This window comes from Phoca vitulina, unplaced genomic scaffold (genome assembly GCF_004348235.1).
Source record: "Phoca vitulina isolate PV1807 unplaced genomic scaffold, GSC_HSeal_1.0 scaffold12, whole genome shotgun sequence".
Lineage (NCBI taxonomy): Eukaryota > Metazoa > Chordata > Mammalia > Carnivora > Phocidae > Phoca > Phoca vitulina.
In genome coordinates, this window is record NW_022589715.1 from 1279895 (window position 1) to 1296129 (window position 16235).

At 39.6% G+C, this 16235-nt stretch overlaps 1 protein-coding gene across 8 annotated transcripts in view; it reads left to right on the top strand.

The window, feature by feature from the left end:
* LTBP1 (latent transforming growth factor beta binding protein 1) overlaps positions 1-16235 on the top strand; it is a 389228-nt gene that overhangs the window by 304745 nt on the left and 68248 nt on the right. For all 8 annotated transcript variants that reach the window (XM_032410265.1, XM_032410266.1, XM_032410267.1 and 5 more), the window contains 2 exons: positions 2798-2920; positions 8102-8227. In XM_032410265.1, coding sequence (XP_032266156.1) covers positions 2798-2920; positions 8102-8227 — 249 coding nt within the window. The remainder of the gene's footprint in view (positions 1-2797; positions 2921-8101; positions 8228-16235) is intronic.

Below are 16235 nucleotides of genomic sequence, written 5' to 3' on the forward strand. Positions count from 1 at the left end.
CAATCATTATTGAAAACAAATCAGAGAGTTGGGGTTTATGAATTATTTTCATAGAATTTATATCTAAAAGCCTAGTCTCAGTTAACTTTGTTTCCACTTTTAGAAATCTTGATGTACCAAGGGTCAGTTAGCTGGGGAATAAAACATTCTTTGGCATGGAAATGAAACCTAAAGGTTTCACACTTCATGGGAGACACTCCTGCATGCTCTTCTCTGTCTTGTGCATAATTTTCCTTTAGTGTCTTTTTCGTGACATGAGGTTAATTAGGAATGGAAATTTCAGGGCAGACTGGAAAAGGAGTCAAAGGGAAATATCACCAAGCCTTATGTTTGTAACTATAGAATAACATTCTTACAGAGATATCTCACAATTCTTTAAAAAATGATTGCATTTGTGATGATTTAAGAATCCATCAGCGATCCCAACAGATGTAAATGGATAAAGAAATGTCTACTTCGACGGGCGCCTGGGTGGCTCAGTTGGTTAAGCGACTGCCTTCGGCTCAGGTCATGATCCTGGAGTCCCTGGATCGAGTCCCGCATCGGGCTCCCTGCTCGGCAGGGAGCCTGCTTCTCCCTCTGACCCTCCCCCATCTCATGTGCTCTCTCTCTCTGTCTCAAATAAATAAATAAAATCTTTAAAAATAAAAAAAAAAAAAAAAAAAAAAAAAAAGAAATGTCTACTTCGATTGTGATGGTGATCACAAGAATGGATCTACATTTGTTCAAACTCATTGAACTAGACTCTTAAAATTAAATGCATATACTGTATGTAAATTTTACTTGAGTGAAGTTGGAAAAACACACTAAAGAAGGGATAACCCACTTTAGTTGTGACAAGGTCACGTCAGCTGTGTTTTATGTTCTAGGATCAGTATTCAGAAACATTTTAATCTAGGGGGACAGCCTGACTTGTGTTTCTTTCGGTGGAGTAAAATTGTAAGGTGCTTGCTTGTTTCTCTTTGATTTGCCTCATGAACGGTGGATTGGGTTCTATGAGGAAAATTTAATTTGGTGTGCCAACATTTTGAATGAGACAGTGAGGAGATTGAGACTACAACTGTCTCCATGTTCACTTCTTCCTGGAACTTCTCATGCGTTTTCGCAGCAATCATAATTATTGGCAAGAAATGCCATCATATGCCAAAGTCTGAGAGAACAAAGAAGGTTTTGTTCCTTAGCTTTCCTCAGTGCTCATAATTAAAATCCTGCACAGACAACAGAAGAGGGAGTCATGGACTATGTTAGGAGTAATGAGCTCTGACTGGAAGTAAATGTGGTAATAAAGAGCCCTCGTGAAAGATCTGCCCAGCATTCACGCAGTGAGGGGGGTCATTAATTGTCTCACATGCTCACAGTCAGAACTCATTACTAGTTACGTAAACCATGTTTAGTTGCACATATGCTATAAATATATGCATTAAAAAATCCAGTCAACCTCAAACCTATTGGTGATAGCTGCTGAGTAAGTGACTTCAATGGAGCTTTTGATCTCGCTGATTCCCCTTCCTGCCAAAAGCCCCCTTCTTCCCCTCCTCCACTCTCTACTCTGCTCTCCAGGCTTCAAGTAAATCCCCTCTGTTACATGAAGCCACCTTTGGCTTTTATGGTATCTCTTCTCTAAATCCATGTGACACATGAAGTTGGTACTATTCTTTTGACAAGTTATTATATATTTTGGCAACTCTCAGGTTGAATTTGCTTGGACTTACAAAGCAATGTAATATTTTGTGCTTATTTTTATTAATATAATTTAAATCATTTCTGTTTGGGAGAAGAAATCATGTCAAATACTTTAAAATTTTTCTTACAATGCAGAGTACAGGATCTTGTATAAATAGATGCTCAAGATATTCTTCTTTTTTCTTTTTTGAGAGGGAGAGAGGTGGGGGAAGGGCAGAGGGAGAGAGAGAGAGAGAGAGAATCGTAATCAGGTTCCATGCCTAGTATGAGCCCCACACAGGACTTGGTCTCATGACCCTGAGATCATGACCTGAGCCAAAATCAAGAGTAAGACACTTAACTGACTGAGCCATCCAGGTGCCCCCACTCACTTTCTATATTTATTACTTATTTTTTAGAGAGGGAGGCAGAGGGGGGTGGGGAGGGGCAGAGGGAGAGAAAGAATCTTAAGCAGACTGCATACCCAATGCAGAGTCTGTGTTGGGGCTCAATCTCAGGACCCTGAGATCATGACCTGAGCTGAAATCGAGTGGGATGCTTACCTGACTTAGCCACCCGGGCACCCCTAGATGCTCAGGATATTCTTAATACATATTTATTTATTTATTTTTTAAAGATTTTATTTATTTATTTAAGAGAGAGAGAGAGAGTACAAGCGGAGGAGGGCAGAGAGAGAGGGACAAGCAGACTCCTCGCTGAGCAGGGAGCCCAACTCTGGGCTGAATCCCAGGACCCCAGGATCATGACCCAAGCCAAAGGCAGATGCTTAACTAACTGAACCACCCAGGTGTCCCTCTTAATACATATTTAAAGAATATTTTTATTCCCTGTTGTTACCAAGAACATAGACAAGTAAATTGTTTAGTACAAGACTTTGACGGTTTCTCTTCCAAATTTCATTTGATGTTAAAACTTTATTGTTCAAAGCCAAAATCTTTTCAAAATGTTTCATTTTTAAAAATCAAAAGTTAAAAAGCTGTCTTCCATTAAAAATGATATTCTTGTAAAAATGTAAAATAATGTTCATTTACGTGATTTTTGTGTGTAAGAGTAATGCTTAATTTTTTTTAATATAGTTTATTCCATCTTTTAAATTTTTAAAATTGACTTACAGATATCAACGAATGCTTGGAGGACAACAGTGTTTGCCAAGGAGGAGACTGCATTAACACTGAAGGGTCATATGATTGTACTTGTCCAGATGGATTCCAGCTAAATGACAATAAAGGATGTCAAGGTACTTCTCTGCTTTTTAGTCCTGATTTACATCGTTGTTCAGTTCTGTGGTGCTTCCTGATGGTAGTCTGTGGCTTTACCCATTTATATATAAATGAGCTATGCCAATTTATAGTTTTAAAAATCTCTTTCTTGGGTCTGCATCAAGTATGGGAAGTTCTTACTTTGTACTCCATGTTAACTGAAACTCAAGCATTTTGGAATTGTGCCCTAGCTTTGCAAGCTTCTGTGGTAACTGAGATCACCTGAAATTGCTGTTCCTTCCATGGGCCAGTCTTGGTGCTAGATTAAAAATTATCTTCTGGCTTTTTTTATGTCCTTCGTGGGTATATTTCATTTTATCTCATAGTTGGTATTTATCCATCCTTTCCTTGATCCCTGTTTTTATCCAGTATTCAGCTTTTTCCTCTTCCTAAAAAAAAAAAAAAAAAAAAACACCTCATTAATAATTTGGTCAAAATTATAGAGGTATAGAGGACAGGATTTTATTATTTCTTCAAAGTGCTATCACATTTCATCTCCCAAACAAAGGTATAGAGGATGCAAGGTACGGATAAGAATACAGCACCAACCACAAGAGCTTTAATTGAACACCTACTATGTGCCAGTTGCTTTGGGTAGCTCATGGATTTGTGGAGAATTTAAGAGGCAGCTTTTCTTATATCCATTTTGTACATGAGTAACTGAGGCTCAGAGAAATTAATTAGCATGCTCCTCCCTTGAGATTTGAACCCAGGATCTTTTCCCACAATTCTTCCCTGTGTTGCCCTACCAATAATTACTACATTTATAGTGAAAAGAAAGAAGCCTGTGAGATTCAGTGTTTTTCCCCCAGTATAGCACGCTGAGTTATTGGTGATGCTGGGACTAAAAAATCAGATTGTTTAGATCCTTCATCTCAACATTTTTAGCTCTACCTGGCTGCCCTCCCAGTTTTCCTTTTTATTAGTCTTAAGAAATCCATGCCTATTTCTTCCACCAAAGACTCTCACTTATCTTTATCTTTATACTTACTTATTTCTGCTACTTGGATAATTTTTTTTCCTAGTTGTTTCCCCTCCATTAACGAACTGTGAAGTGTATCCCAAAGTACATATAAGTAGAGGTTGTTGGAGTTCTTCTTTATCCACTGCTCCTGGACATGAATAACTTTTTAATTCTGGATTGTCATCAATTGTGTCTTCTCTCTCATGTCCCGGATGTATAGTACTTGAAAGGGAAGATGGTGCATACTGTCTAAGATGTAGCACTAGAATCACACTATACCCTATATCCGTAGCATTGTCCACACCCAGCTGTACGTCACTGTGATACCAAAGACACGGACCTTTGCCTCGAGATCTTTTAAAATTGATTTACTTACCGATCCAAGATTTAACTATACTGTGATGTACCTCATTTGCTGTCCTATATTCCTTTACCATTGTGATGCAGTAAGGTGAATTTAAATTTTTCAGTATTTTCAATGCAGAAAGTAAATGTGCTTGGATTTAATGCAACGGAGAAGAAATATTTGAATTATAAAATTGCTGTGCGAATATTAGAACTTTTACATCTTCAAATGAATCTTGATTTATATAAAATGCCAAGAGTTGCCCCCTAAAAAAAACCCAGTATCCTGTTTTTTTATTATAGACATTTGGGTTTAAAAGCAATACTTTCTTTTCTCATTCTTCTCTTCCACAGTTTTTGACCAAATAGAGGCAAACTAAATCTTCTGTAAATGGACAATGATTGCATATTGCAGATTTCATAAACTTTTAGAGTTAAATCATAAGGAAGTAATTTAGCCATCTGATTTATTAATTATACTACTGTCTTCTCTCAATACATTAAATTTGTTTGTGATTTGATATCAACTCTAATATGTCACTTCTCCAAACATGTTTTTTAACTGTAAATCCTTAAAGTAATATGTCTGCTTAAAAAACTTAAATCCAAACAAATGAAAAATATTCCTGAAGCAGGTTTTAGTACTGTTTAGATTATTATCTATGAATCTGTTCCATCACCCACCTTTCCCTGATTAGAGGCTGTTTATAATGACAACGTACACTCATCTTGTTTTAAATCCTCTCCTTTGGCTATGTCGCTAGAAGCAGCCTTCTGATCTTTCAGTCCACCTGAAGTTACTAGCCTACTTCTGTCTAATCTCATGGCCAGGTCACATTCTGTACATAGGCGTAGATTTTAGAGTTTGTTTTAATGCTGAAAATGTGATTGATACCAGTGCTGATAACCATGGGACACACACGAATGACAGTGTGTGATAGACATAAGCTTTAAACTTTACCTAATAATCTGAAGATAGTTCCATATTGAGTAAGGCATTTTCAGTTGGAAGTGTAAGAGTCTCTTCCCGCAGCAAAATTAATGCTGATATACAGACAGCATGGAAATTCCATGTTAATAGTCTCTGTAGGAATGTGACAGCATACATTTGAGATTCGGAACACACACTTCAGTTTTGCGTTTTGACTTACACATGCGAAATTGTGAATTTCTGTGGAATCTCGGACCCATGAAAGAAACCCAACTTAAATATAGTCTGGCTTTCGGCTGAGTTACTAGCAGCATAGTTTAAAAATGCTTCAATAAGTACAACCCAAATTGAATGCATATGTTTCTCCAGTTCCAGATATTCATGTTGTTCTTTCTTAGCGGTTTCCTGGAAAAAAGTCTGGGAATTCGTCTTCAGTTCCTGTCATCAAACTTTTTAGACAATTATTTGTTAATCAGTGACTTCTCTTGAAGCAAGCACTTCATGCACATTATTCCCTATGCAAAGTTGCAAGTTGGCAGCTTTTAAAGGACCACATTGAGACATAGGATGAAATAAGGAGGAGGTTTGGATAACCTGTTGGGCTCCACAAGGTGGATATGGACCTTGGGCTTGCCCCCCAGGCCAGTAGAACTTTATTGAACCTTGTTGCCCAGATAGAGGTAACTCAAGGCAGCAGGTTGGAAAGAATGAAACTAAAAGCCAAGAGAAGGTCAGAGTTCAAAAAAGATGACCAGTCTAAGGTATTACCAGTGGGTAGGGACAAATCATAAAAGGTATCAGAGATTTTATAAAAGAAGTGAAGGATGTCACAGGGTGAAGTCACATTGAGAAATAGTCAAGTAGAAAATGATCCATTGCTCTTCCTCAAAATGCTCTTAAAGTAGTGACAATAACAAGAGTGGGAGGATTGTTAAGAAATATGAGTAATTCCTGCTTGGTTTCTTATTTTGATTCAGCAGTGGATAGGCCAACTAGTGCGAATATATGGCAGATGGAATGGTAAAGAGTTAAGGATTGATATAGACAGATGAATAAATCAGTGGTGTTGCCAGAATATCTGTCACACAGTGAGGTGAGTAGAGCAAAAAGAAGAGCACCAGGAGATCCTGGGTGCAGAGAAAGGGATGACTTTATGGAGGAGAACTGTAGGGTTGATGGGTAAGCATGTTTTAGAGGTCACTGGGAAGGGCTCATAATCCATGTTTTCCATGTGCCCATTAAGCTTTACAACTATGCATGTTGGCTCCTACCTCCCCTGTTATACTGTGAGCCTCATAATGGCGAGGGCCCCAGCCTGTTCAACCTTCTCATAGGAAGCATTCAGTAAATGGTTTTAATTGAATTAAAAATGGACTTCTAAGAAGATGTATCAAGGACCTCTTTACTGAGAGGTAAAGGAGACTTCAGAAAGGGAAGAAAATGGCCTTAGTAGGGCTCCTGCCTGTAGGGTGCCGAGGACCTGTGATAGTTTTCATGGCCCTAGTTAAATAAGAGTACCTTAACCAATCATGGTTTAATTAGGAGAGAGTGAACATAACAGATTTTGTGGTGGGCAAACATCCCTAATACACTATGAATGTACTGTACTAGGAGTTGGGGACTCCATTCAAATATGTAGTTCTCTTCAAGGAGCCATCAGTGTAATAAGGGACACAACTGAGTAAAACATTGATTAAAACACAGTGCAGACAGGTAGTTGCATATGTCAGTACCATTGTGAGTAAGTGACCATTCTCTAGGATTCCTTATGTTGTCACTATAAGCACTTGTATCCACAATAATTAGCACTGGTTTGATAGAACATTTCACTTCATGCACTGAAAGTGTTTAGGAGTGCGTCATGACCCTGGCCATGGGGAGTGTAATCACACTTCATTGAGAACAAGCAGGTCAGCACAAGGCTTGTGCTAAGATGGTCAACACACGTGTACAGCATTATTTGTTCATGAGTGTTAATAATCGTAGCTACCACTTTCTGACCCTTTGTGGTATTTAGGCACTGTACTAAGCCCTTGACCTTCACTCACGAATTGCATCATCACAAAGCTGTGCAAATGATTAAAACTTCCCTGATCTAAAAGGCCTTCTTTTTCTTGTATTTTATGTCTTCTATCCATTTTCAACCAATTACAGATTAGAGGCTATTTCATTTATATATTCAGACATTTGTGAAGGGCCACTTTAGGGACCAAAGACTATCAGTAAGACATGTCCAGTTTTGCCCTTAAGGAGTTCACATCGTGGGGGTCAGTCGGTGTGGAGGTGACATGATGCTGTGGGGCTCCATCAGGATTGTGTGCATGGCTCTGGGAGAGCACAAGAACACAGCATGCTCACAGATGAAGACTATTTCTCAGAGGAGTTGTTTGTTAGTGTTCCTCAAGCCTCCAATAGGTCTTAAAAAAAAAAAAGTACATTCAGGTTGAACGTCTGAAAATGAAAATGCCTTTTTCTTTGTAAATTGAAAATGGTTGAGGAGCGCCTGGATGGCTCAGTTGGTTAAGCATCTGCCTTTGGCACAGGTCATGATCCCGGGGTCCTGGGATGAGCCCCAAATCGGGCTCCCTGCTCAGCAGAGAGCCTGCTTCTCCCTTTCCCTCTGCGTGCCACTCTGCCTACTTGTGCTCTCTATCTCTCTGTCAAATTTAAAAAAAAAAAAAATCTTTAAAAAAAAAAGAAAATGGTTGAACATTGGCTTATTCATATGATTGAACCAAAGTAGTTTATCTCTTAAAACAATCCAACTTGTGGTCTGGTATATGTACAAATAGTACATTTTGGCCATAGAATAAGTGTCTGACGCTTTTGTAATAGATTTGCTTACTGTATGTCTGCTATCATATGAAACCAAAGGAAAAAAAATTTTTTTCACATATTTGGAACTCTTTTCAATTGCAGATATTAATGAATGTGAACGGCCCGGACGCTGTGGTCCTCATGGAGAGTGTCTCAACACAGAAGGTTCTTTTCACTGTGTCTGTGAACAGGGTTTCTCAATTTCTGCAGATGGCCATACGTGTGAAGGTAAGATAAACCGTCAGGAGGCCTATAATTATCTCATGATAAAGCAGAGAGGAGATTGCTTTCTGTTGAAGCAGGCAAAGGCTGGAAGACACTATGAGATACTCATGATTTAAGGCCTCCAAGCATGTATGCATCAAGGTGACTCCTCACAGCTCAGGAATTGCTGGGATTTACACATAGGATAACCTAAGGTTATGATGATGAAAATACTCACGGGTGATTCCATTACTGTGAATTAATTAGTGGAAACATGCAGGACATGATGATTTCAGGTCCACGTGGGGAAAGCTATAAGCAACCTCCCTGATATAACTCAAGACTCTGCCAGTTTTGGTTCAGGGTCATACAGATCGTCTTCATCATTGTGAACATGTGTGGTTCTTCTCTGTACCACTGTCAGCAGATTTTCGTTATTTCTCTAACATCCTTAGCTGTAGGTTGGTGTATGTTCTTGCCCATTGGTATTTATTATCTCCTTGAAAGCTAATTGTGTTGTAAGACATTAAGATAAGAGCGTTGGCTTTCTCTTTGCAACCTCTGCATGTTTGTAGGGATACGGCACTGTTTGTATTCATAAGATTTATGTTCTTAATGATTTATTATAGTTTGATAAGTTGAGGAATAATTCACCTGAACCTTTTTAAAAGGAAACTGAGAAGGTGTCCGTAATCATAATTTCAGTCCATCTCTTGGAGCACCTAGGTTATCAAAAGCCAGCTAAGTTGGAAAGAAGTAAATTGCAAAGGTTCTGTCCTGGACCTATGATAGAACCCAAATTCTTCGCTCTAAAAAAGAGCACAGCAGGAACTGCCTCCTCTCCTTGCTCGTACCACAGTGGAAGCAAGCCAAGGAACAGCGACCAGGTTCATCTGAAAGTAATTATTATATTGGGAAGAATAAACTGATCTTATAAAAAGCAGGCGATTGTTGAAATTGCTCTCCTGCTGAGTAGACAAAACATTGATGCCAGATTTGGCTTCAAGTGAAAGAGAGATAGTGTGGGGTGTGGTTTGAGCAAGCGGATTTTGAGGGGTTTGGAAGCCATCAGAAGTTGGGAAATCGGGAAAAACATCATTCAAGGTGGCCATGAGAGGTTTGCAAGGATTCCGTGGTACAGTGATTCGAGTTTTACCTGGATCTTATATTTAGACCTTGAGCCTAGAGTTCTTACGAAAGACCCTGCGTGAATACATCCATTGTTCTGCAGAGACGGTGGCATGCCCTGGCAGAGGGTCAGGGTGCTAGCCCATCTGAGTCACTGATGACACCAATGGGCAGAAGGCACATTTCCCCGCATTCCAGAAAAATGCAGGTTTGATTCTTCATTTGGGTCTGAAACATGGATTAGAAGGGCTTCCTTCCCTGAAAAATGGTCCATGTTATAACTACCAATGGTGGTGCCATGCAGAAATGATGTTCAGAAGAAACTGCAGGTCACCTCACATGCTCACTAGCGAAAGTTACTGTTCCAGAAGAATATACCAATATAAATACTTTTGCATCCATTTTGTCTTTTGTACTTAGCGATTTTCTTTTAATTCCGTGTCTTTTTAAATACTGATTTTTTTTTTTTACTGATTTAAAAATACTTTTTAAATACTGATATAATCACTGTAATTTACCTGCAGTTCTAGTTTTGTTAGGCATCTACTTGGCAAAGACTTGAATTTTAAAATGTGTTTTTAGAAAACTTCTAGTACTTTTACTACTATTTACACTATTTAGTATACTTTCTTTGACACTTGGTCCATATTTTTTTACTCTAGAAACTGGACAATTTTATAAGTAATAAAATAGGTAATTTAGAATACTGTGCTGATATATGGCAGTATAACTAGAAATCTCCCTAGGCATGTTATTCTCTTTCTAGAAGAAGCTTTGCAAAGCTTTCATTTTTTATGGGCTTACTCCACTGCATTAAACTGGTCCAAATTTTCCTTTGTTGGACTTAGCCTGAAACTTGTGGCAGTAGCAGAATGTCCTGATTCTACCCCTGGCTGTGGTGTAGGATGAAGCCAGCCCACGTGATCAGGGTTTAGCTGTGGAACTGATGTGCATAGTACTTGAGTTAACACTGAGAAGTGACTGGCTCTCCTCATGCCCTCCCACCAGCTTATTTCTGAACTTCGGGGTTAGGCAGCTGGAGACTTGAGGACGCAGGGCTGGGATAGCCTGCCCTAAGCTGGGCTACCTGCATCCCTCCCAGCTGAGGGAAGAGGGCCCGTCCCTGATTTCCAGTGGCTTCGTTGGTATCTGCTCCCAGTTACTGAACCACAGTGGAGAGGCATACTCCATCAGCATAAACTATCTCAGGTATCAGGTAGCATGGCAGATTGTATAGAAATAAAAACAGCACCACTGCATCCTTCCTTCCCCTTCTGTATGTGGTGTTCTGGGAACATGTACCTGATAGAGGAAGGAGGAACACCTTGATTCTCCTACCGGACATGAAGAACAACAGTGTTCTTTGAAATTCAATTGGAGTAGAGTGGGAAGTATGTGGCGGGTGAGCTGTTAATTCATCTATTCATTTACTGAGTGCCTGTCTTGTGCCGGGCAAAACACAGCTCTTGTCCACTTGGAACCTACCTTCCAGGAGCGGAATCTGGGATAAATAAGTAAATAGTACATACAGAAAATTATCTTTTTGCCTTTAAACAATATAACATAGTTATGCTTTAGGGATATAAGTAAATACAGGTTATTTGGGTGCCTGCGTGGCTCAACCAGTTAAGTGTCCAACTCTTGATTTTGGCTCAGGTCATGATCTCAGGGTTGTGAGATCGAGCCCCATATATTGGGCTCTGCACTGGGTGTGGAGCCTGCTTAAGATTCTCTTTCTCTCTCTATCTCCCCTCCCCCCCCCAATAAATAAATAAGCACAGGTTGAAACATGATATATTATGCAGGTCAGGTCATTTTTCACCCATCTCACACGTGGGTGTTGGAAAAGTGCAGGGAAACTGGACTCTTCTGATGGACTTCCTCTTCTCTGCTTCCCTTTCTTCCTAGAACTGTGGTTCATCTCCTCCTGCCACCACCTCTGTGTCCTTTAGCTAGAGTGTTTATCTTATGTAGAAAAGCAAAGGAAACTTTTTACCTTTTTCACTAAGTTCAGTTTTATGTCCCAATTTATCTTATTCATGTGTTTAAAAAATCACAGTTCTTTTGCTCTTTTAGTTTTTTGTTGTTGTTGTTGTTGCAGAGCTTTAACTCATGAAAAATATTTATCATCCCATGTGTAAACTGACCCAGGGTTTGGGTTCATCCTCGACAGCAGAATGTGTGTGAGTGGGAGAGTAGGGAAACGTGTGGCCGTCAGATTCCTAAGTGTCACACGTCTGTCCCCTGACGCCCGCCCCACCAAACCAGCCTCTTACTTGGCATCATGCCGTGCGTGGGTCTTTGTATGCTGCTCTGGCCAGGGGCCGTGGTGCTCTCTCAGTTGGGCATCCAGGTTGAATGAGTGTTTATACAACAACAAGTGCAGCTGGGGACATGTCTAGACCTCACTGCTTTCCAGCCTGTTCACACCTTAGAAGGGCCACGCTGATCTAGCAGGAACCTAAAGGAGCCCAGCAACACAGCTCTGCTGGCTTACAGAACCTGGGTAGTCATGCCTAATTAGGCCTCCAAACCATGGCCAAAATCCCTCCCTGAAGCCTTGTCTTTTAGAAAGCATCCTCATTCATTCATTTGACAAATATTAAGTGTATGCTAGGTGCCAGCCACCGTTCTCGTACGGGGGCTATGTCGGTGAACAACAACAATTCCTGCTTTCTCATAAACTACATAATAGGCTAGAAAGACAGAAGCCCTGTGGGAACAGGAAGTAGAGCAGGGTGAGGGAGATCTGAGGGCTGGAGCAAGGAATGGAAAGCTGCTGTCTTACTAACTTGGGTGGGCTGAGTTGGCCATTCTGCCTCCGTATTGAGAGAAATCAGAGAAATTTTGTGTCTGGGTAACAAGTGAAGCCTTATCAGGTACCCTTTTTTACACTGGTCATCCCCTGGCTGAGGGATAATAGCTTGTCAATAAATAGACCGGAGGGCATGAGATTGTCTGCTGAGGGCCGTTAGCCTCTTGCCCACATGAATTCTCTTTCGGCGGGGGAGTACAAATCAAAGTCCATTACCGAGCGCAAACCCTAATGTAAACTATGGACTTGGGTTGATAATAACGTGTCAGTGTATGTTCATCAGTCATAACAAATGTTCAGGGATGTTGATAGTGGGGGAGCCTGGGCAAGAGGATGGGGAGTTGGGGAGACAGGAGGGGAACATGGGAACTTTCAGTGAAATTTTACTGTGAACTTGAAACTGCTCTTGAAAATAACCTTTGTTTTTAGAAGTCAGGCATTTCTAGAATTCCCTGTTTATCATAAGAAAGGAAAAATCAAAACCCTTAATTTTAATTCTGTTTTCTCCTATATTTTCCTCCCCTGGATGTTATTTCTTACTTTTTAAAATAATACCTCAGACAGGCTCTGTGATCAGAAGCTTCTGCTCCCACTTTCAAGACAATTCTAATGCTGATTCAGAATTTGACATCTAAAAAGATTGGAAGAAGACTTCTTATAAACATGTAGCCTGAACACTGAATCCCAGCATATTCAAAGAATCCAGCCCTGTTGTTAAATAGCTCTAGAGATTCTAATCCTATAACTTTTTAGGGTATCTTCTAAAAACTGCTTCTTGCTAACTCACTCATTGGAAAGGGAGAACGTAATCAGAGGCAAGTGGTCAGGATGGCTGACCTCCCGAACTTTACTGAGAACAGTGATATCAGAAAGACTAAAAGAGGGGCGGGCGCCTGGCTGGCTCAGAAGAGCCTGTGACTCTTGATTTCAGTGTTGTGAGTTCGAGCCCCACATTGGGTGTAGACATTACTAAAAAAATTTTTAAAAAGCCTAAAGAAGTTAGGTTTAAACTCTGAGGCTAATTTTGTGTTCATTGGAACCAGAAAGTACGGGTAAAGGCAACTTTTGCCAAATCGAAGAAATAAAAACTAATCTGAAGCAAGCATGGTTTTGTTTTCAGAATATTAGGTACATTTTCTACTGAGAAGTATAGAAAGAAAGTATAAAACCATTGCTGACAGTGAGCCAAGGCAGTTGGTGGCTTTGTGGCATGGAGATATAACTTCATATCTATCACCAAGGAGAAAATATTTTTTGAAATGATTTAGTCAAGGGTGCCTGGGTGGCTCAGTCGGTTAAGCGACTGCCTTCAGCTCAGGTCATGATCCTGGAGTCCCGGGATCGAGTCCCACGTCGGGCTCCCTGCTTAGCAGGGAGTCTGCTTCTCCTTCTGACCTTCCCCCTCTCATGTGCTCTCTCTCTCTCTCTCATTCTCGCTCTCTCAAATAAATAAATAAATAAAATCTTTAAAAAAAAAATTAAAATGATTTAGTCAAGTAGGATGTAATATATTACATCTGGCTACTTGGCCCAAAGAGCTTTAGGTTTTTTGGGTTTTTGTTTTTTTTTTTTAGTTTTTGTGTTTATTTTTTTGTTGTTTTTTTGTTTTTGGGTGTGTTTTTTTTTTTAATAGCTTTAGGGTCAGAAATTGAAAAATCTAGTAAGAGAATACAACCTGAGTGTTTCTTTTCTAAAGAAAAAGAACTTAGGTTAGCAATAAGATCCTTTTCCCCCCCACATGTAAAAAAGGAAAAGGATCCTACAATATTCCAGGTAAAGAAGGGAAACGACTTCCTGCTATAAAGGCTACTGTTCTTCACGCTCACTCCTCCCGTGAATGTACTTCTGCAGAAGTGAGTGAAAATGGATGTTTAAATCATTAGGGAGAAGGCTGAGGAAATTTTGCTGGAATAAGCTGCTTTTGGATCTGGAATACATATTTTCCATGCATTGCTTGATTGTCTTCCGTATATCAACATTTTTATAAAGAAATTCATAATAGTAGCAGAGAAATTCAAGAGCTCTTCCTAAGCCTTTTATCACTGCTGACCTTTTAAAACCCCAGAGCTATGGAAAATCATCTGTTCATAGACGGAGAAGTAAACACTTTCCTTGCAGCCAAAAAATAGACATGGAACTGCCAGAAAGTGAAGTCTGCAGAGAGTGAGCTGCCCCCTCCACCATCTACTGCCACCCAGCGCTCTGCCAGGGCATCAGGCTTCCTGCGTCTATTTTGGTGAATCTTTTGATGTCCTCCACAAGCAGAGTACTTAATAGGTCATGGAAGATTGTTGTGAGTAGTATTTTTATACGTTAGGCTTCAGTTGTAATATCTAATACATTGATTCCAGAATTGGTTATTTGTTAGGCATCCAGCTGATGGACTGTCCCGTGGTGGTCTTGGACTCCCAACATGAGTGGACTGGAGATTCTTCCTATAGTTGATGTCATGACCTTATTAAAATGAGAGCAATAATAATAATAATAGCATTTTTTGAATTCTTCTTGTGAGCCAGGCACTATGCTAAGTGCATTGTACCAGTTTTCTCATTTAATCTTCATGACAAACCTATGGGTAGGGTGAGTATTAATTGGAATGTTTTTGGCTGCAATGAACAACTTAAAACAAGGAAATTTATTATACTAAGAAGTGTAGAGATGGTCACCTCTTCTCTGTTAGAGGTCTTTATTCAAATGTCTCTTTCTCAGGGAACGCTTTCTGGCCACCCTTTCTCACATTCACCCTCTAATATTTCCTGTTCCCCCCTTTGCTCTTTTTTAACCACCTTATTCTCCTTCTTTCTCTTGTTGTTTATCGTCAGACCCCATTCCTGGACACTAAGGCTGATGAGGCCTTGCGACGGTCTTGTTCGCAGCTGTATGGCACTGAGAATAATTAGTTAGGGCACAATAAACAGTGCGTGAATGAAAATGTAAAGAGGGGGTCTATAACTCATCCTGGAGTATCAGGAAACAGATACAATAAGATGACTCCAAACTGAGTGTATTTTGTGTACTTTGGTGAAGCCTTTTCTATTTTTTGAAGACTTAATTCTCTAAAGCACACACTGTGTAATTCTGTATTGGGTACAGAAGTGGTTAAGAATTTAGGCTGGATTCCGAGTGTGTGGGCTTGAACTCTTACTCTACCTCCAAGCTGTGTAAACTTGAGGAAGTTACTTAAAGCTCATGTACCTCAGTTCCCCACGAGCATAATGCAGTCATGGAGTCATTGTAAGAGTTAAATATATTGATGTGTGTTGACAAGTATCAACTTAGAATGGAGCCTGTCCCCATAGATGTGCTCCATGAATATGAATTCTGTTCAGTGTGTTAGCACTTTTTACATTGATACCTTAGTTATGTTGCCATTTGTTTCCTTAATATGTGGACATCTAAAAGGAGGGAGCGTTTAACACCTATTTGTTTTTATGTGATCAGTGCTTACAAAATGCACAACATACAGTCAGATTACATAAGTATTTGTGAACTAAATTATCTGTTGTAAGACCAGGTCTGGGTATAAATGAAGTACTACATTATATACTATCTACTTTTAAACCCCAAATTTATTTAATATAAATTATATAAATCATATAAAATATAGCATAGTAACCCATTTATACATAATGTGCTTTAATTCTTCACCCTTTGTTTTCCCTAAGAGTTCTAGTTCTATTCACCTCCTAAGTTGTAAAATGTTTCAAGTTTTAAAAGGTTTCAAGTTTTCAAATGTTTTGTGAATCAATTGCCAATAAACCAAACGGATGGCTAATGCTGATGCTTATTTGCATTTAAACATTGAAGTTGTTATTTCTAGAGATACACTGTCTATTTTCTGTGGCTTCATAACTGATCTTTCTTGGCCTCCTATTTGAATATAGAAAGAGAAAAATTAGAATAGTGAAAAAAACGGGAATTTTTTTTGGCCAATCCTATGTTGCTTTTGGGGCCTAAGTGTCACAAAGATGAATCTGGGGTTTGATATGTTTGGCCTGTGCTTAGGGCTTTCTCCCGGTCCTCACTGGCAGTAACCTCTTAGTGTTAAGAAAGACTATATGAAAAGAGAAAATGTACAGTGTGACTCTA